At 46.9% G+C, this 19,898-nt stretch overlaps 1 protein-coding gene across 1 annotated transcript in view; it reads left to right on the forward strand.

The window, feature by feature from the left end:
- QRICH1 (glutamine rich 1) overlaps nt 1-19,898 on the forward strand; it is a 69,658-nt gene that overhangs the window by 21,863 nt on the left and 27,897 nt on the right. Inside the window, exon 3 of the mRNA XM_017868143.1 lies at nt 15,408-16,439. Coding sequence (XP_017723632.1) covers nt 15,408-16,439 — 1,032 coding nt within the window. The remainder of the gene's footprint in view (nt 1-15,407; nt 16,440-19,898) is intronic.

Consider the following 19,898-nt stretch of genomic DNA (forward strand, 5'->3'; position numbering starts at 1 on the left):
GGAAGAAAAAGTACAGGAAAGGTAAGTAAAAGAAGGCTGGCCCAGGTATGGTGGCTCACACCTGTAATTCCAGCACTTTGGGAGGCTGAGGTGAGTGGATTCCTTGATCTAGGTGTTTGAGGCCAGCCTGGGCAAGAGGGCGAAATCCCGTGTGTAAAAAAGTACAAAAATTAACTAGTTGTGGCTCACTCATGTGGTCCCAGGTACTCAGGAGGCTAAAGTGGGAGGATCACCTAAACCTGGGAGGTCATGGTTGCAGTGAGCTATGATTGTGCCACTGCACTCCAGCCTTTTACACTAAGGACAGCAAAGGGACTGGATTGAGACACTGTCTCAAAAAAAAGAGAAAAGAAGACTGATTTTCTGGCTCAAATTATTCTGCTCTTATTTACAGCTTTGACCTCCTCTTTCTTACCACAGCTGGCCAATTTTTGTACTTTTTTTTAGTGGAGATGGGGTTTCATTTGCCATGTTGGACAGACTGGTCTGGAACTCCTGACCCTAAGCAATTCACTTGCCTCAGCCTCCCAAAGTTCTGGGATTACAGGCATGAGCCATTGTACCTGGCCACTAGGCTGGTCTTGGGACTCCTGAGTTCAAGCAAGCCACCCACTTTGTGGGTGTTTGGATTACAACTACAAAGTGTTTGAATTACAGGCACAAGCCATTACACCTGGCCCTGCTTTCTTATAAGATTAAAGAGTTTGGGGCTGGGCGCGGTGGCCAGCCTGTAATCCCAGCACTTTGGGAGGCCGAAGTGGGCGGATCACGAGGTCAGGAGATCGAGACCATTCTGACTAACACAGTGAAACCCCGCCCCTACTAAAAATACAAAAAATTAGCTAGGTGTGGTGGCGGGCACTTGTAGTCCCAGCTACTCGGGAGGCTGAGGCAGGAGAATGGCATGAACCCGGGAGGCCGAGCTTGCAGAGAGCCGAGGTCACGCCACTGCACTCCAGCCTGGGCAACAGAGCGAGAGTCTGTCTCAAAAAAAAAAAAAAAAGACAGTGAGTTTGGGGATTTAAGTTTGGAGTGATTTTTGAGACTTTATGTTCAAGATAAACTGATCAGTGCTTGAACTTGGGAGGCAGAGGTTGCAGTGAATCGAGATCATGCCACTGCACCACAGCCTGGATGGCAGAGCAGACTCTGTCTCAGAAAAAAGAAAAGCCACTAATCGAGATCAGTAACATTGTCTTTCTCCCTAAACTCTATGTAAATGAAAGAAGAAACATAAATGTAATGACATCCATGAGACAGATTCAGTGTGATAGAATCATGAGAATATATGTTTTCCCTAAGTGACTAAAAAGATACTTTTAAAAAATAGGCCAGGCGCGGTGGCTCAAGCCTGTAATCCCAGCACTTTGGGAGGCCGAGACGGGCGGATCATGAGGTCAGGAGATCGAGACCAGCCGGGCTAACACGGGGAAACCCCGTCTCTACTAAAAGTAAAAAAAAAAAAAAAAAAACGTGGCGGGCGCCTGTAGTCCCAGCTACTCAGGAGGCTGAGGCAGGAGAATGGCATGAACCCGGGAGGCGGAGCTTGCAGTGAGTTGAGATCCGGCCACTGCACTCCAGCCCGGGCGACAGAGCAAGACTCCGTCTCAAAAAAATAAATAAATAAATAAATAAAAAATAAAGAATTCTGGCCAGGCCAGGCGTGGTGGCTCACACCTGTAATTCCAGATGTTTGGGAAGCTGAAGTATGTAGATGACTTGAGCCCAGGAGTTTGAGACCAGGCTGGGAAACATGGTAAAACCTCATCTCTACAGAAAAACACAAAAATTAGTTGAGCATGGTGGTGTGCACTTGTAGTCCCAGCTACTCAGAAGGCAGAGCAACTCCTTGGGCCTAGGAGTCCGAAGTTGTGGTGAGCTGTGATCACGCCACTGCACTCCATCCTGGGCAAAATGAAAGACCCTGTCTCTATAAAAAACAGAACAACAAAGCATTTTTAAGAGTGCTGGAAAAAATGAATACCATTTGAAAACCACTAAACCTAAGAAATTGATAAAAGAGAATAAGTAGACAGAATTAGGTGATGAAAGGCCAGGTGTGGTGGCTCATGCTTACAATCCCAGCACCTTGGGGAGGGTGAGGTGGGTGGATCACCTGAGGTCAGGAGTTTGAGATCACCCTGGCCAACATGGTGAAACCTCATCTCTGCTAAAAACACTAAAATTAGCTGGGCATGTTGGCAGGCGCCTGTAGTCCCAGCTACTACTCGGAGGCTAAGGCAGGAGAATTGCTTGAACCTGGGAAGCCGAGGTTGCAGTAAGCTGAGATCACGCCATTGCACTCCAGACTGGGCAACAAGAGTGAAACTCTCAAAAAGGAAAAAAAAAAAAAATTGGTGATGAATACACGTAGGAAAGAACTTTTGGGGAAAGTGGGGCCGATCTAAGCTGAGAAGTAGAGGATACACAGAGTAGAAGTCCGCTGGGGTAGCTTTAGAACTAAAGGTTGGGAATTGACTAGAGACTTCAAAACACACACATACACATATGTATACTTAGAGCTCACATTAGCTTGATGAGCAAGTTAGAGATACATTAGTTTGATGATCATTGTTACTGCCCTTTTGAGTACGAATCATAGGCTGGGTGCAGTGACTCATACCTGTAATCTCAACACTTTGGGAGACTGAGGCAGGAGGATCCTTTGAATTCAGGAATTCAAGACCAGCCTGGGCAACATAGTGAGACCTTGTCTCTACTAAAAATAAAATTAGCTGGGTGTAGTGGTACATACCTGTAATCCCAGCTGCTGAAGAGGCTGAGGTGGAAGGATCGCTTGAGAATACTTTATTTCCAAAAAAAAAAAAAAAAAATTTCCCCCCATGGATCTGTATTTTAGCTAACCTTTTAGAGTGCTCTTTGTGGTCCCTTCGCCCACACAGATTATCAACTATTAATGCAAGTTATAAGTGTAATTGGAGGAAACGTCCTTTTTTTCTTTTTTTTTTTTTGAGGCGGAGTCTCGCTCTGTCGCCCGGGCTGGAGTGCAGTGGCCGGATCTCAGCTCACTGCAAGCTCCGCCTCCCGGGTTTACGCCATTCTCCTGCCTCAGCCTCCTGAGTAGCTGGGACTACAGGCGCCCACCACCTCGCCCGGCTAGTTTTGTATTTTAGTAGAGACGGGGTTTCACCGTGTTAGCCAGGATGGTCTCGATCTCCTGACCCCGTGATCCGCCCGTCTCGGCCTCCCAAAGTGCTGGGATTACAGGCTTGAGCCACCACGCCCGGCCGGCTTCCGAATTTTTAATATGATTATTTAGTAATTTTCTACCCAATGGAAAAGTTATGCTTTTACATAAATTTAAAAAATTGAAGGAAAGTAATATAAATAAAAAATCTACTTTTTTTTTTTTTTTTTTGAGGCAGAGTTTTGCTCTTTCACCCCGACTGGAGTGTAATGGTGTGATCCCAGCTCACTGCACCCTCCACGTCCCTGGTTCAAGCGATTCTACTGCCATAGCCTCCTGAGTAGATGGGATTATAGGCATCTGCTAATACACCCAGCTAATTTTTTTCTTTAGTAGAGACGGGGTTTCGCCATGTTGGCCAGGCTAGTCTCGAACTCCTGACCTGAGCTGATCCACCCTTTTCAGTTTCCCAAAGTGCTAGGATTACAGGCATGAGTCACAGCACCTGGCCAACACATTTAATTTCTTATTGACTTACTTTTACTTAGTAATAAAGGGTATAAACATATTAAGTCTTATTTTTTAATTACCTTAAATACCTTAAATTTACTCTTTTTTTTTGTTTGTTTGTTTGTTTGTTTTTGAGTCAGAGTCTGTCTCTGTCACCCAGGCTGGAGTGCAGTGGCACTATCTCGGCTCACTGCAAGCTCCATCTCCTGGATTCACACCATTCTCCTGCCTCAGCCTCCCAAGTAGCTGGGACTACAGGCGCCCACCACCACGCCCAGCTAAATTTTTTGTATTTTTTTAGTAGAGATAGGGTTTCACCATGTTAGCCAGGGATCTCCTGACCTTGTGATCTGCCCACCTCAGCCTCCCAAAGTGTTGGGATTACAGGCGTGAGCCACCGTGCCCAGCCCTTAAATTTACTTTTAACTCTTATTCCCCTAATTTTAAATTCTTACTATTTTGAATATAAAGTGACATCAGATTACTTGTTATTTTGTTTCATTTCTGGAGTGATGGACAGATGTCCCCACTTAGGAGGTAGATTGGGAAATCCTAACTCCCTAGTATTTCTGCTAACAATAGCCATTGGCCACATTAGCCATTTAATTGTTTTGGAGACTTGAGCATTAATAAGTAATTTCTCTCTTTTTTTTTGTTTTTCTTTTTGTTTTGAGACAGAGTCTTTCTCTGTCACTGAGGCTGGAGTGCAGTGGCATGTTCTCGGCTCACTGCAACCTCTGCCCCACCAGGTTCAAGCTATTGTCCTGCCTCAGCCTCTTGAGTCGTTGGGATTACAGGTGCGCATCACCATATCTGGGTAATTTTTGTATTTTTAGTAGATAGGGGGTTTAACCATGTTGGCCAGGCTGGTCTCGAACTCCCTACCTTAGGTGATTCACCTGCCTTGGCCTCCCAAAATGCTGGGATTACAGGCTGACCCACCTTACTTGGCCTGATAAATGATTTCTAAGAAAAATGAATTAGTTGGGCTGGGCGTGGTAGCTCAAGCCTGTAATCCCAGCACTTTGGGAGGCCGAGACGGGTGGATCACGAGGTCAGGAGATCGAGAACATCCTGGCTAACAGTGAAACCCCCGTCTCTACTAAAAAATACAAAAAAACTAGCTGGGCAAGGTGGCGGGCGCCTGTAGTCCCAGCTACTCCGGAGGCTGAGGCAGGAGAATGGCGGGAACCTGGGAGGCGGAGCTTGCAGTGAGCTGAGATCCGGCCACTGCACTCCAGCCTGGGCGACAGAGCGAGACTCCGTCTCAGAAAAAAAAAAAAAATGAGTTGATCAGATATCTCATTTTAAAAGAAGAAAAATCGGCTGGGTGCAGTGGCTTCCTGCCTGTAATCTCAGCACTTTGGGATGCCTAGGTGGGCATATCACTTAAGGTCAGGAGTTCGAGACCAGCCTGGCCAATGTGGTGAAACCTCGTCTCAACTAAAAATATAAAAATTAGCCAGGCATGGTGGCAGGCACCAATAATCCCAGCTACTCAGGAGGCTGAGGCAGGAGAATTGCTTGAACCTAGGAGATGGAGGTTGCAGTGAGCCAAGATTGTGCCAACACATTCCAGCCTAGGTGACAGAGTGAAACTCTTGTCTCAATAAGAGAAAAAGAAAAATCAGTTAAGAAATACAGTAAAGCATGAAGCATACGAGCTGTGATTCAGTGATAGTAACCAGATTTTTGACATTTTGTTTTAAGCAAGCCATATTATAATTTAAAAACATACTATGTGTTTAACACAATAGTAGTGGTTCTTTTTTTTTTCCTTACCCTTATTTTTTTCTGAGATGGTGATCTCACTCTGTCACCCATGCCAGAGTACAGTGACACGATCTTGCCTCACTGCAACCTCTGCCTCTTGAGTTCAAGTAGTTTTCCCACCTTAGCCTCCTGAGTCGCTGGGGCCCCAGTTGGCGCACAACCACGTCTGGCTAATTTTTTTGCATTCTTGGTAGAGACGGGGTTTCACTACGTTGCCCAGGCTGGTCTTGAACTCCTGAGTTCAAGCAGTTCGCCCGCTTTAGCCTCCCAAAGTGCTGAGGTTACAGGCATGAGCTACCATTCCTGGCCAGCAGTGATTCACAAATGGTGCTTCAAGAGACTCCTAGGGGCAGGGCGCGGTGGCTCACACCTGAAATCCCAGCACCTTGGGAGGCCAAGGCAGGCGGATCATGAGGTCAGGAGATCGAGACCATCCTGGCTAACATGGTGAAACCCCATCTCTAATAGAAATACAAAACAAAAATTAGCAGGGCGTGGTAGTGGGTGCCTGTAGTCCCAGCTACTCGGAAGGCTGAGGCAGGAGAATGGCGCCACTGCACTCCAGCTTGGGCAACAGAGTGAGACTCCGTCTCAAAAAAAACAAAGAGAGACTCCTGGTAACCTCCAAGCACCTTTTAGGGTTCCTCAAGATCAAAGCTGTTTTTGTTACAATGCCAGTATGTTATTTGCCTTTTTTACTTTCATTCTCTCCTGACCATGTGCTGGAGTTTTGCAGAGCCATATGTGATGTATGATAGCACAACAGATTGAGTGCAGAAGCAGATAGGAGAATTCAGTTACCTTGTATTAAGTCAGCCACTAAAGAGGATTGCAAAAATAGGTCGGGCGCAGTGGCTCACGCCTGCAATCCTAACACTTTGGGAGGCTGAGGCAGGCGGATCACTTGAGGTCAGGCATTCGAGACTAGCCTGGCCAACATGGCGAAAACGCATCTCTACTAAAAATACAAAAACTAGCCAGATATGGTGGTGTGCACCTGTAATCCCAGTTACTTGGGAGACTGAGGCAGGAGAATTGCTTGAACTCAGGAGGCAGAAGTTGCACTGAGCTGAGTGAGCCAAGATCACGTCACTGTACTCCCCCCAAAAAAACAGGTTTCCAAAAATGTAAAACAATGCAATTCTTACTATAATTTTTTTGGCAAATAGTCATTTTTCATAAGAATATTACTTATTTATGTTAACATATAATGGCTTTACGTGTTTTTTTGTTTTTTTGTTTGTTTGTTTTCTAGAACTAGTCTTGTTCTGTCCCCCAGGCTGGCATGAGTGATGCAATCTCGGCTCACTGCAACCTCCACCTCCTGGGTTCAATTGAGTTCTCCTGTCTCAGCCTCCCCATTAGCTGGGATTACAGGCATACACCACCACACCTGACTAATTTTTGTATTTTTAGTACAGACAGGGTTTCACCATGTTGTCCAGACAGGCCTCGAACTCCTGACCTCATGTGACCCTGCCTGCCTTGGCCTCCCAAAGTGCTGGGATTACATGCATGAGCCGCTGCGTCTGGCTTTATCTGATTTTTAAAAAGACTTACTGTTATTTATTTATTTATTTATTTGACAGAGTCTCACTCTGTCACTTGGGCTGGAGTGCAGTGGCTCTGTCTCGGCTCACTGCAAGCTCCACCTCCTGGGTACACACCTTTCTCCTGTCTCAGCCTCACAAGTAGCTGGGACTACAGGTACCCGCCACCATGCCCTGATAATTATTATTATTATTATTTTTTTGAGATGGAGTCTTGCTCAGTTGCCGTGGCTGGAGAGCAGTGGCGTGATCTAGGCTCACTGCAAGCTTTGCCTTCCCGGGGTCACGCCATTCTCCTGCCTCAGCCTCCCGAGTAGCTGGGACTACAGGCGCCTGCCACAACACCCGGATAATTTTTTGTATTTTTAGTAGAGATGGGTTTCACCGTGTTAGCCAGGATGGTCTCGATCTCCTGACCTCGTGATCCACCCACCTCGGCCTCCCAAAGTGCTGGGATTACAGGCGTGAGCCACCGCGCCTGACCTAATTATTTTTTTTGTATTTTTGGTGGAGACGGAGTTTCACTGTGTTAGCCAGGAGGGTCTTGATCTCCTGATTTTGTGAGCCACCTACCTCAGCCTTCCAAGGTGCTGGGATTACAGGCATGAGCCACTGCGCCCAGCATGATTTACTATTTTTAAAATTCCTAGTTTTCGACCAGGCGGGTTGGCTCATGCCTGTAATCTCAGCACTTTGGGAGGCTGCAGTAGGTGGATTGCTTGAGAATACGAGTTCAAGACCAAGTTGGCCAACGTGGGGAAACCCCATCTTTACTAAAAATTCAAAAACAAACAAAACAAACAGCCAGGCATGGTGGTGAGCGTCTGTAATCCCACCTACTCAGGAGGCAGAGGTAGGAGAATCGCTTGAACCCAGGAAGCCAAAGTTGTAATGAGCCAAGATCACACCACTGCACTCCAGCCTGGGCGATAGACTGAGACTCTGTCTCAAAAAAAAAAAAATTAGAGCCGGGCATGGTGGCTCACGCCTGTAATCCCAGCACTTTGGGAGGCCAAGGCAGGCAGATCACCTGAGGGTGGGAGTTTGAGACTAGCCTGACCAACATGGAGAAACCTCATTTCTACTAAAAATACAAAAAAAAAAAAAAAAAACCCAGCCAGGCATGGTGGCACATGCCTGTAATCCCAGCCACTCAGGAGGCTGAGGCAAGAGAATCGCTTGAACCCAGGAGGCAGAGGTTACGGTGAGCCGAGATGGTGCCATTGCACTCCAGCCTGGGCATCAAGAGCAAAACTCAATCTCAAGTTAAAAAAAAAAATTAAAAAATTAAATTCCTAGTTTTAATTTAGAGTACAAGTAAATATTGCTAGATATAACCTATGTAAACAAGTTCTTTTGGGTCTTCAATAATTTTTTGACCAAATTCAAGTTTTTTGGTGACAGGGTTTCACTTTGTTGCCCAAGCTGGAGTATAGTAGCATGTTCATAGTTCACTGCAGCCTCAATCTCCTGGGCTCAAGCAATCCGCCTTCCTCAACCTCCCAGGTAGCTAGGACTACAGGTGTGTGTCCCTGCCCAGGTAATTAAAAAATTTTTTTGTAGATGTAGGGATCTCACTGTGTTGCCCAGGTTGATCTTGAACTCCTGGGCTCAAGCAGTCTTCCTGCCTTGGCCTCCCAAAGTACTGGGATTACAGGCGTGAGTCACAATGCCCAGCCCCAAATTCAAACTTTGACTAAGAAAACTTGAAAACTGCTGTTCTGCAGTAATTGGCTGCATAGTTTCCTGTTACGTCTTTGGCATATGGCCCTAGTTCTTAAATTTGACCATGTAATTACACTGGAGTACTTGATAAAACCACTTCCTAGAATTTCGGAGTTAGTAGGTCTGGAGTGGTACCTAACAATTTGTATTTCTGAGTGCGTGAATGCTGCTGCTGTTGTTGGCATGGAAACTACATTTTGAGAACCACTGGTGCAAGGAAATAATATTTGACTGCATGGAGAGAAATAATAAACCTACTTATTTGAGCACCTGTGATCTGTAATTAAATACTATTTTATGTCCACAACACTGTAGGGCAGTAGACATTCTCTCCTTTTATACTATACCTGAAGAAACTGTTTAGAGGTTAAATTTCCCCGTGGATTCACAGGCAGAAAAGTGCAGCATCAATGGACGTATTCACATTGAAGTCTGTGATGTCAAAACCTGAGCTTTTTAAAAATGTATTATTATTATTTTTGAGATGGAATCTCGCTCTGTCGCCCAGGCGGGAGTGCAGTGGCGTGATCTTGGCTCACTGCAGGCTCCACCGCCCGGGTTCACACCATTCTCCTGCCTCAGCCTCCCCAGTAGCTGGGACCACAGGCGCCCACCACCGTGCCCGGCTAATTTTTTGTATTTTAGTAGAGATGGGGTTTCACCGTGTTAGCCAGGATGGTCTCAATCTCCTGACCTTGTGATCTACCGGCCTCAGCCTCCCAAAGTGCCAGGATTACAGGTGTGAGCCACAGTGCCTGGCCTTTTTTTTTTTTTTTTTTTTTTTTAAATATACTTAGTGACAGCTTTATTGAGATATAAGTTACCTATTTGAAATGTATAATTCAGGCCAGGCACAGTGGCTCACAACTGTAATCCTGGCACTTTGGGAGGCCAAGGGCAGCGTGATCACTTGAGGGTCAAGGAGTTTGAGGACCAGGCCTGGGTGGTCAACATGGTGAACACCCAACTGGTGCTAAAATGGCACAATTTAGCTGGTGGCATGAGTGATGCGATGCTCGTAATCCTAGCCTTACTGCAGGAGGCTGAGGCATCGAGAATTGTTGAAACCAGGCGAGGAATTGAACAGATTCCGCGGCTCTGGGCAACAGAGCAAGCCCGTCGCCTCCCAAAACCAAAACACAACAAAAAAAAGGCTATTGACACCAAAAAAATTTTTTTTTTTTTTTTTTTTTGAGACAGAGTCTCACTCTGTCCAAGGCTGGGCTGGAGTATAGTGGCGCCATCTTGGCTCACTGCAGCCTCCGCCTCCCAGGTTCAAGTGATTCTCCTACCTTAGCCTTCCGAGTAGCCGGGATTACAGGCGCGTGTAACCATGCCTGGCTAATTTTTGTATTTTTAGTAGAGACAGGGTTTCATCATGTTGGCCAGGCTGGTATGGAACTCCTGACCTCGTGGTCTGCCAGCCTCAGCCTCCCAAAGTGCTGGGATTACAGGCATGAGCCACTGTGTCTGGCCAATTTAACACGCCCACCAGCAGTTTCAAGTTGTCCATATCCTCATCAATACTTGTTATCTGTCTTTTTTAGTTACAGCCTATTAGATATAAAGTGGTTTCTCATTGTGATTTTGGTTTGAATTTCCTTCATAGCTAGTGATATTGAGCAACTGTTTATGTACTTCTTGGCCATTTACATATATTCTTTTTTTTTTTTTTTTGGGAGATGGAGTTTCACTCTTGTTGCCCATGCTGTGGTGCAGTGGTGTGATCTCCGCTCACTGCAACCCCCACCTCCCGGGTTTAAGTGGTTCTCCTGCCTCAGCCTCCCAAGTTGCTGGGATTACAGGCATGCACCACCATGCCCGTCTAATTTTGTATTTTTTGTAGAGACAGGGTTTCACCATGTTGGTCAGGCTGGTCTCGAACTTCTGACCTCAGGTGATCCACCCACCTTGGCCTCCCACAGAGCTGGGATTACAGGCGTGAGCTACCGCATCTGGCCCCATTTGCGTATATTCTTTTTTTTTTTTTTTTTTTTTTGAGACGGAGTCTCGCTCTGTCGCCCGGGCTGGAGTGCAGTGGCCGGAACTCAGCTCACTGCAAGCTCCGCCTCCCGGGTTTACGCCATTCTCCTGCCTCAGCCTCACAAGTAGATGGGACTACAGGTGCCCGCTACCTCGCCCGGCTAGTTTTTTGTATTTTTTAGTAGAGACGGGGTTTCACCGTGTTAGCCAGGATGGTCTCGATCTCCTGACCTTGTGATCCGCCCATCTCGGCCTCCCAAAGTGCTGGGATTACAGGCTTGAGCCACCGCGCCCGGCCGCGTATATTCTTTGAAGAAATGTTTATTCACAACCTTTCCCTTTTTTTGTGTGTATGGTAGGATGAGGTCCACTTTGACTGTTTTGCATGTGGCTATGCAGTTTTAGTATCATCTTTGGTTATCTTTTGTCATGTGTTTGCTGTTATTAGATAGAGCCCCTCATTCTCATTTTCTGCCTTCTTTTTTTATTTTTTTAGTGTTAGGGTTTCTGTTGCCCAGGCTGGAATACAGTGACATAATCATACTTCACTGCAATCTCTGCCTCCTGGGTTCAAGCAATTCTCCCTCCTCAGCTTCCCGAGTAACTGGGACCACAGACACACGCCACCACACCAGCTAACTTTTGTATTTTTAGTGGAGATGGGGTTTTGCCATGTTATCCAGGCTGGTCTCAGTTTCCTGTGCTCAATGAATCCACCTGTCTCAGCCTCCCAAAGCACTGGGATTATAGGCATGAGCAACTGTGCCTGGCCTCATTTTCTGCCTTCTTGTTTTCTACCTTTCTTTTTTTTTTTTTTTTTGAGACGGAGTCTCGCTGTGTCGCCCAGGCTGGAGTGCAGTGGCGGGATCTTGGCTCACTGCAAGCTCCGTCTCCCGGGTTAACGCCATTCTCCTGCCTCAGCCTCCCCAGTAGCTGGGACTACAGGCGTCCGCCACCTCGCCCGGCTAGTTTTTTTGTATTTTTTAGTAGAGACGGGGTTTCACCGGGTTAGCCAGGATGGTCTCGATCTCCTGACCTCGTGATCCGCCCGTCTCGGCCTCCCAAAGTGCTGGGATTACAGGCTTAAGCCACCGCGCCCGGCCGTTTTCTACCTTTCTAATTCCTACTTGTGATTAGGGTAATTTATCTATGTGTCTGATGGTTAAAGCTGTTCTTAAAAAATTGCATACTATGTATTTTTTTATGCTGTTTTGCATGCTGACATAATAAGACAGTAACTGCGTTGTTATCAGAAACTTGTCATCCAGGTTATGGTAATATTGCTCAGATTAAATTATTGGGATTCTGTTTATTTGAATGCCTTTCCCATTAAAGCAAACATATGTTAAGTAAGCACTCTAAAGCAGTGGTCCCCAACCTTTTTTGGCACCAGGTACTCGTTTTGTGGAAGACAGTTTTCCACAGACATTGATAGGGGGTGGTTTGGGATGAAACTTTTCACCTCGCATCATTAGGCATTAGTTTTTTTTTTTTTTTTTTTTTTTAAGACGGAGGCTCACTCTGTTGCCCAGGCTGTAACGCGGTGGTGCTCTCTCTGCTCACTTCAACCTCTACCTCCTGAGTTGAAGCTCTTCTCCTACCTCAGCCTCCCAGGTAACTGGGATTACAGGCATGCACCACCATGGCTGGCTAATTTTTTGTATTTTTAGTAGAAGTTGAGATGGGGTTTCACCATGTTGGCCAGGCTGGTCTTGAACTCCTGCCCTCAAGTGATCTGCCCTCCTCAGCCTCCCTAAGTGCTGGGATTACAGGCATGAGCCACTGCGCCTGGCTAGGTATTAGATTCTAATAAGGAACATGCAGCGTAGATCCCTCACATTCGCAGTTCACAACAGGGTTTATGCTCCTACAAAAATCTAATGCCACCATTGATCTGACAGGTGGAGCTCAGTCAGTAATGCTCACTTGCTGCTCACCTCTGTGCTGTGTCGTTCCTCCCACGAACCAATACTAGTTCTTGGCCCCGGGGTTGGGGACTCCTGTCCAAAAAATCAGGCTGGGGGCTGGGCAGCTCATGCCTATAATCCCAACACTTTGGGAGGCCGAGGCTAGTGGATCACCTGAGGTCAGGAGTTTGGGACCAGCGTGGCCAACATGGTGAAACCCCTGTCTCTACTAAAAATACAAAAATTAGGGCTGGGCGCTGTGGCTCACGACTGTAATCCCAGCACTTTGGGAGGCTGAGGCGGGTGGATCACAAGATCAGGAGATCGAGACCATCCTGGCTAACATGGTGAAACCCCATCTCTACTAAAAATACAAAAAATTAGCTGGTTGTGGTGGTGGGCACCTGTGGTCCCAGCTACTCGAGAGACTGAGGCAGGAGAATGACGTGAACCTGGAAGGTGGAGCTTGCAGTGAGCCGAGATTGCACCACTGCACTCCAGCCTGGGTGACAGAGTGAGACTCAGTCTCAAAAAAAAAAAAAAAAAAAAATACAAAAATTAGGTCCAGGCGTGGTGGCTCATGGCTGTAATCCCAGCACTTTGGGAGGTGGGCGGATAATGAGGTCAGGAGAGCAAGACCATCCTGGCTAACAAGTGAAACCCCATCTCTACTAAAAATACAAAAAATCAGCCGGGTGTGGTGGCACACGCTGGTAGTCACAGCTACTCGGGAGGCTGAGGCAGGAGAATCGCTTGAACCTGGGAGGTGAAGGTTGCATTGAGCCAAGATCGCACCACTGTACTCCAGCCTAGGCGACAGAATGAGACTGTGTCTCAAAAAAAAAAAAAATCTCAGCTAGGTGTGGGACACATGTACACATGTAATCCCAGCTACTTGGGAGGCTAAGGCCAGAGAATAGCTTGAACCCGGGATGCAGCTGCGACTACCATATCACTCCAGCCTGGGGAACAAGAGCAAAACTCCATCTCAAAGCAGAAAAAAAAATAAAAAGGCCAGGCATGGTGGCTTAAGCCTGTAATCCCAGCACTTTGGGAGGCCAAGGCAAGCGGGTCACAAGGTCAAGAGATCGAGACGATTGTGGCCAACATGGTGAAACCCCAGCTCTACTAAACATACAAAAATTAGCTGGGCATGGTGGCACACGTCTGTAGTCCCAGCTACTCAGGAGGCTGAGGCAGGAGAATAGCTTGAACCCGGGAGGGGGAGCTTGCAATGAGCCGAGATCACACCACTGCACTCCAGCCTGGTGACAGGGTAAGACTGTCTCAAAAAAACAAAAAATTTAGCTGGGTGTGGTGGTGGTGTACCTGTAGTCCTACCTATTTACTATTTAGCAGGCTGAGGTGGGAGAATCACTTGAGGAGTTTGAAGTTTAAAGTGGCCTATCATCTTACCACAGTACTCTAGCCTGGGCAACAGAGCAAGACCCTGTCTTTAGAGGCAAAAAGGGCCCCGTGTGGTGGCTCACACCTGTAATCCCAGCACTTTGGGAGGCCAAGGCGGTTAGATCGTCTGAGGGCAGGAGTTCAAGACCAACCTGGCTAAATGGCAAAACTCCATCTCTAGTAAAAATAGAAAAATTAGCTGGGCATGGTGGTAGGCACCTGTAATCCTAGCTACTCAGGATGCCGAGGCAGGAGAATTGTTTGTATCTGTGAGATGGAGGTTGTGGTGAGCTGAGATCGCATTATTGCACTCCAGCCTGGGCAACAAGTATGAAACTCCGTTTCAAAAAAAATTTTTAAATGCTGGCCGTGGTGGCTCACGCCTGTAATCCCAACACTTTTGGAGGCCAAGACGGGCAGATCACCTGAGGTCAGGAGTTCGAGACCAGCCTGGCCAACATGGTGAAATCCCGTCTCTACTAGAAATACAAAATTAGCTGGGCGTGATGATGTATGCCTGTAATCCTATCTACTCAGGAGACTGAGGCAGGAGAATTGCTTGACCCGGGAGGTAGAGGTTGTGGTGAGCCAGGATCATGCCATCGCGCTCCAGCCTGGGCAACAAGAGCAAAACTCTTGTCTCAAAGAAAATAAAAATGTCGGCCGTTTTGGCTCACGCCTGCAATGCCAGCACTTTGGGAGGCCGAGGTGGGTGGACCAGTTGAGGTCAGGAGTTCAAGATTAGTCTGGCTAACATGGTGAAACCTCATCTCTACTAAAAATACAAAAATTAGCTGGATGTGGTGGTACATGTCTGTACTCCCAGATACTTGGGAGGCTGATGCTTCAAGAATTGCTTGAACCTGGGAGGTGGAGGTTGCAGTGAGCTGAGATCGCACCACTGCATTCCAGCCTAGGTGACAGAGTGAGAGTTCGTCTGGAAAAAAAAAAAAAAGTTTTGATAATTTCCAAAACCAAAGTTTTGATAATAGACTCCAGCATATCTGTAATCCCAGCTACTCTTGGAAGCTGAGGCAGGAGAATTGCTTGAACCTGGCAGGCAGAGGTTGTAGTGAGCTGAGATTGCGCCACTGCATTCCTGCCTGGGCAACAGAGAGAATCCGTCTTTTAAAAAAAAAAAAAAAAAAGTTTTGATACTTCCTTGTTAGACCCTAGTTAATTGTCTTGCTTGCTCTCGGGGGTGGATACATGTCCCTGTGATTGTAATGTGCTGCTGGACAATTCTGCATTTAGTTTTACGTATTGTGTCCTCAGGAGCCTTGAGTATGCTGGTGTTTTCTCACATTGTGTAGGGCCCCTGTCTGGGATCTTTTTTTTCCTTCTTTGGATGCTGGATTTTCAGTGCTGCCTGGTTCACTCACTGATGAATCTTGTTGCTTACAGGTCCAGGTGCAGGTACAGCAGTCTCCGCAACAGGTCTCGGCTCAGCAGCTCTCCCCACAACTCACCGTTCACCAGCCTACTGAGCAACCCATCCAGGTCCAGGTGCAGATCCAAGGCCAGGCGCCACAGTCAGCAGCCCCCTCCATTCAGACCCCGTCTCTGCAGAGTCCCAGTCCCTCGCAGCTGCAAGCAGCTCAGATCCAGGTGCAGCACGTACAAGCGGCCCAGCAGATCCAGGCTGCAGAAATCCCGGAGGAGCACATCCCACATCAGCAAATCCAGGCTCAGCTGGTGGCTGGCCAGTCTCTTGCTGGTGGTCAGCAGATCCAAATCCAGACCGTGGGTGCCCTTTCCCCACCACCATCCCAGCAGGGCTCACCCCGGGAAGGGGAGCGGCGGGGTGGGGGCGCCCGTGGCCTTCCGCCCGGGAAGAAACGCAAAGTGGACATGCCCATCACTGTGTCCTACGCCATCTCAGGGCAGCCGGTGGCCACCGTGCTGGCCATTCCACAGGGCCAGCAGCAGAGTTATGTGTCTTTGAGGCCAGACTTACTGACAGTAGACAGTGCCCACCTGTACAGTGCCACTGGGACCATTACTAGCCCTACAGGAGAAACCTGGACCATCCCTGTTTATTCTGCCCAGCCCCGGGGGGACCCTCAGCAGCAGAGCATTACCCACATTGCCATTCCCCAGGAAGCCTACAACGCAGTTCACGTCAGTGGCTCACCTACGGCCCTGGCAGCTGTTAAGCTGGAGGATGACAAGGAGAAGATGGTGGGCACCACATCTGTAGTGAAAAACTCCCATGAAGAGGTAGTGCAGACCCTTGCAAACTCTCTCTTTCCAGCACAGTTCATGAATGGCAACATCCACATTCCAGTGGCTGTGCAGGCTGTGGCAGGCACTTACCAGAATACGGCTCAAACTGTCCATATATGGGACCCCCAACAGCAGCCGCAGCAGCAAACTCCCCAGGAACAGACACCACCACCACAGCAGCAGCAGCAGCAGCTCCAAGTTACTTGTTCAGTAAGTGAAGACATCAGTAGGGCAGGCAGCCTGGTCCCTCAGGGCCCAGTGGGCAAAGAGCTTGCCTGGCAACCTCTGGCTTATTTACTGCTGTTACTCTTACAGTGATACAGTATCTAGTATTTGGGAGGAGAAGGGGAGAAACAGCACTTGAGGCTATGCAACAAAAAAAAAGGTTTATCCTGGTACCTGGAAGTAAATGAGATGACCAGGAATTGCTTTGGAGTTTTGGAGAGATTTTGGATTTAAGTACCATGGACACTTCTTTGTAATCTCTTCTCAGGAAGAGTAAAGTTATAGGTGTAGATGAATGGGATACCTCAAGTGTGTCCCAGGTGCTGCTTCCTTGTATCATAAGTAAATGGTTCTACCGAAACACTTGTAGTTTATTGCATAGATTACAAATATCACTGGAGAGGCTATGAGATTGTTCATTCTGTTGTTCATCTTTGGGCACACAGTGTGGGTGAATTAGAAAAGCTAAAATATCTCTTAATGAGCCTGTTAAAAGTGATAACCATTGGGAGGCTTGAATATGCCGTCTATGTGGTGGGACCTCCCAAGAGTGTTTTTGTGTTACTTGAAAACGGGCAGCTGGGCAAGGTGGCTCACGTCTGTAATCCTAGCACTTTGGGAGGCCGAGGCGGGTGGATCGCAAGTCAGCAGTTAGATACCAGCCTGGCCAATATGGTGAAACCCCATCTCTACTGAAAATACAAAAATTAGCTGGGCGTGGTGGCAGGCACCTGTAATCCCAGCTACTCAGGAGGCTGAGGCAGGAGAATCACTAGAACCCAGGAGGCAGAGGTTGCAGTGAGCCAAGATTGTACCATTGCACTCCAGCCTGGACAACAAGAGCAAAACTCCGTCAACAACAACAACAACAACAACAACAAATATATATATATGGGCCAGGCACAGTGGCTCACACATGTACTTTGGGAGGCCGAGGTGAGTGAATCACCGGAGGCCAGGAGTTTGAGATCAGCTTGGCCAACATAACCCTGTCTGTACTAAAAGTACAAAATTAGCTGGGTGTGGTGGCACACACCTGTTATCCCAGATAATCTTACTTGGGAGGCTGAAGCAGGAGAATTGCTTGAACCTGGGAAGCAGAGGTTGCAGTGAGCTGAGATCGTGCCACTGCACACCAACCTGGGGCAACAGAGCAAGACTTTGTCTCAAAACAAACACACACAAAACCTATTAGTGCTGGGTGCAGTGGCAGTTGCCTATAATCCCAGCAGTTTGGCAGGCTGAGGTGGGAGGAATGCTTGAGCCTAGGAGTTTGAGATCAGCCTGGGCAATATAGGAAGACCCTATCTCTACAAAAAATTTAAAAATATAGTCTAGTGTGGTGGCACACTCCTGTGGTCCCAGCTTAGATGCGAGGGTTGCATGAGCCTGGGAGGTTGATGCTACTGTGATCATGCCACTGCTTTTTAGCCTAGAGAACAGAGTGAGACCCTGTCTAAAAGAACCGATTGGTGAAATATCTGGTCCCGTTAGAGTGGGATATAGGGCCTCTGGTCTTATGGGACTGATGAAGGTGCTGTGCCTCAGTGGTCATAGGCTCCTGGGAGTGCATATGTATGTGGGAGCTGGCACAAATAAGTTAGATAAGGAACTGCACTTGGAAACATGGTCTGTAAGTGATTAAGCAAAGGTTGACCAGGTGGTTTCATAGAGGCAATATCATATTATCCTAGGTGGCATCGTTAAAGACCTGCTAAATATCTAGCTGTTGGGCCCAGAAATAGAACAAGACAAGATTTTTTGCTTTGTACAACTTAGAGTCTATTTGCAAAAATAAGAACTTATGATTTCTTTTCCTTTGAATTATTTATAAGGCAGAATAATTATGACATACAAAGACAAACTGGGAATTTAGAAATTCTAGGTTAAAAAGTCAACAGAGGCGTTTTTGTGGACAAAATGAGGTTTGAACTGTAGTTTGTTTATTTATTTTTGAGACAGTTTGTTGCTTTGTTTCCCAGGTAGGAGTATGGTAGTGATCATAATTCACTGTAGCTTGAAAGTCCTGGGCTCATCAAATCCTCCCGCCTCAGCCTCCCAAGTAGCTGGGACTATAGGCAGACTGCCACACTTGGCATATATATGTATATACACACACACATACACACACACACATATACATGTGTGTGTATATATACATATATGTGTGTGTGTGTGTGTATATATATTTGTAGAGACAGGGTCTCACTATGTTGCCCAGGCTGCTCTTGAACTCCTGGCCTTAAGTGATCCTCCCGCCTTGGCCTCCCAGAGTGCTGGGATTACAGGCATGAGCCACTGCACCCTGCTTTGAACTGTTGAACTGTGGTTTATAGTTTAGATAAACAAAAGAATGGAACAGCATAAATACAGAGCCAAGGATGGACAGAAGGGACATGGCCTAAGGCAGCTTGAGAAGGGAACTGTGGGAATGGAGTTAGTGTTGGGGGGTGGGGGTGGGGTTGTTGTTTTCCCAAAGCAGAGTTGAGTTTGATCTAATCTGTGATAGGAAATCAGGAATTTCCTAGATTCGTGGTAACAGGAGGAACCAAGTAGATGTATGTAGAATTAACTGCATATAGGAGAAACCAGCCAGTAGATTTGTAATAGGTTTCTTTGCTCAGCTTTTGTTCACAGAGATGGAGCCCATTAGGCCTCCCCTAGCTCTCCTGGACCTGATGGTCCAATTGCAGGTCAGTGCCTCATTTGGTACTTAGTGGTCTCTGTTTATAATTTCCATGTCTGGGTCTTCCAGCAGGAGAAGATCCTTTCTGGAGTTCATTTTAGTGGGCCAGTGTTCTTCAGAGGCTGTATCTGTTTTGGGAAAGTCTTAGAGTGATTTACATGAAGTTATCATTACCAGCAATAGAAAAATTGTGAAGAATCCCAGTTTTCTATCCTCAGGGAAAAATGCCAAGGGAAAGATGAGTTTGTCTGTATATACCACAGATATCCCTCTGCCCTCCTATGCAGGCTCTGCCCTCCTATGCTAGGAACTGGGGAATAGAGATGAGTAAGACAGTCTTTTCCACCCTTGGACCACTTTACAGCATGTGCGGAAGACAGTCAAGTTGAACCCTAAGGGGTGCTGGTGACAAAATGTGTTCCTTCATCTGCCACAGGTCCATACCTTTTATAAAAGCTCTTATATCTCCTGTCTTTAAAACCAGATTTATGGTGAAATCTGACTTCCTCACACCCACCTCCATCTATTGCCCCATTTCTCTGTTCTACTTTATTCCCAGAACTCTCAAAAAGCATTATCTACACAACCTGGGCTCCAGATGCTGTAAAATTTTCCCTTCAACTCATGACAATCTGTTTTTGTCAAGGTCAGCAGTGACCCCCTACAGCCAGTTCAGACCAGCAAGTATGTATTTATCCTGCAGCAACACACAACACAGCAGCCCATTATTGAGTCTTTTTTTTTTTTTTTTTTTTTTT

The sequence above is a fragment of the Rhinopithecus bieti genome, unplaced genomic scaffold (assembly GCF_001698545.2).
Source record: "Rhinopithecus bieti isolate Rb0 unplaced genomic scaffold, ASM169854v2 scaffold_3875, whole genome shotgun sequence".
NCBI classification, from domain to species: domain Eukaryota; kingdom Metazoa; phylum Chordata; class Mammalia; order Primates; family Cercopithecidae; genus Rhinopithecus; species Rhinopithecus bieti.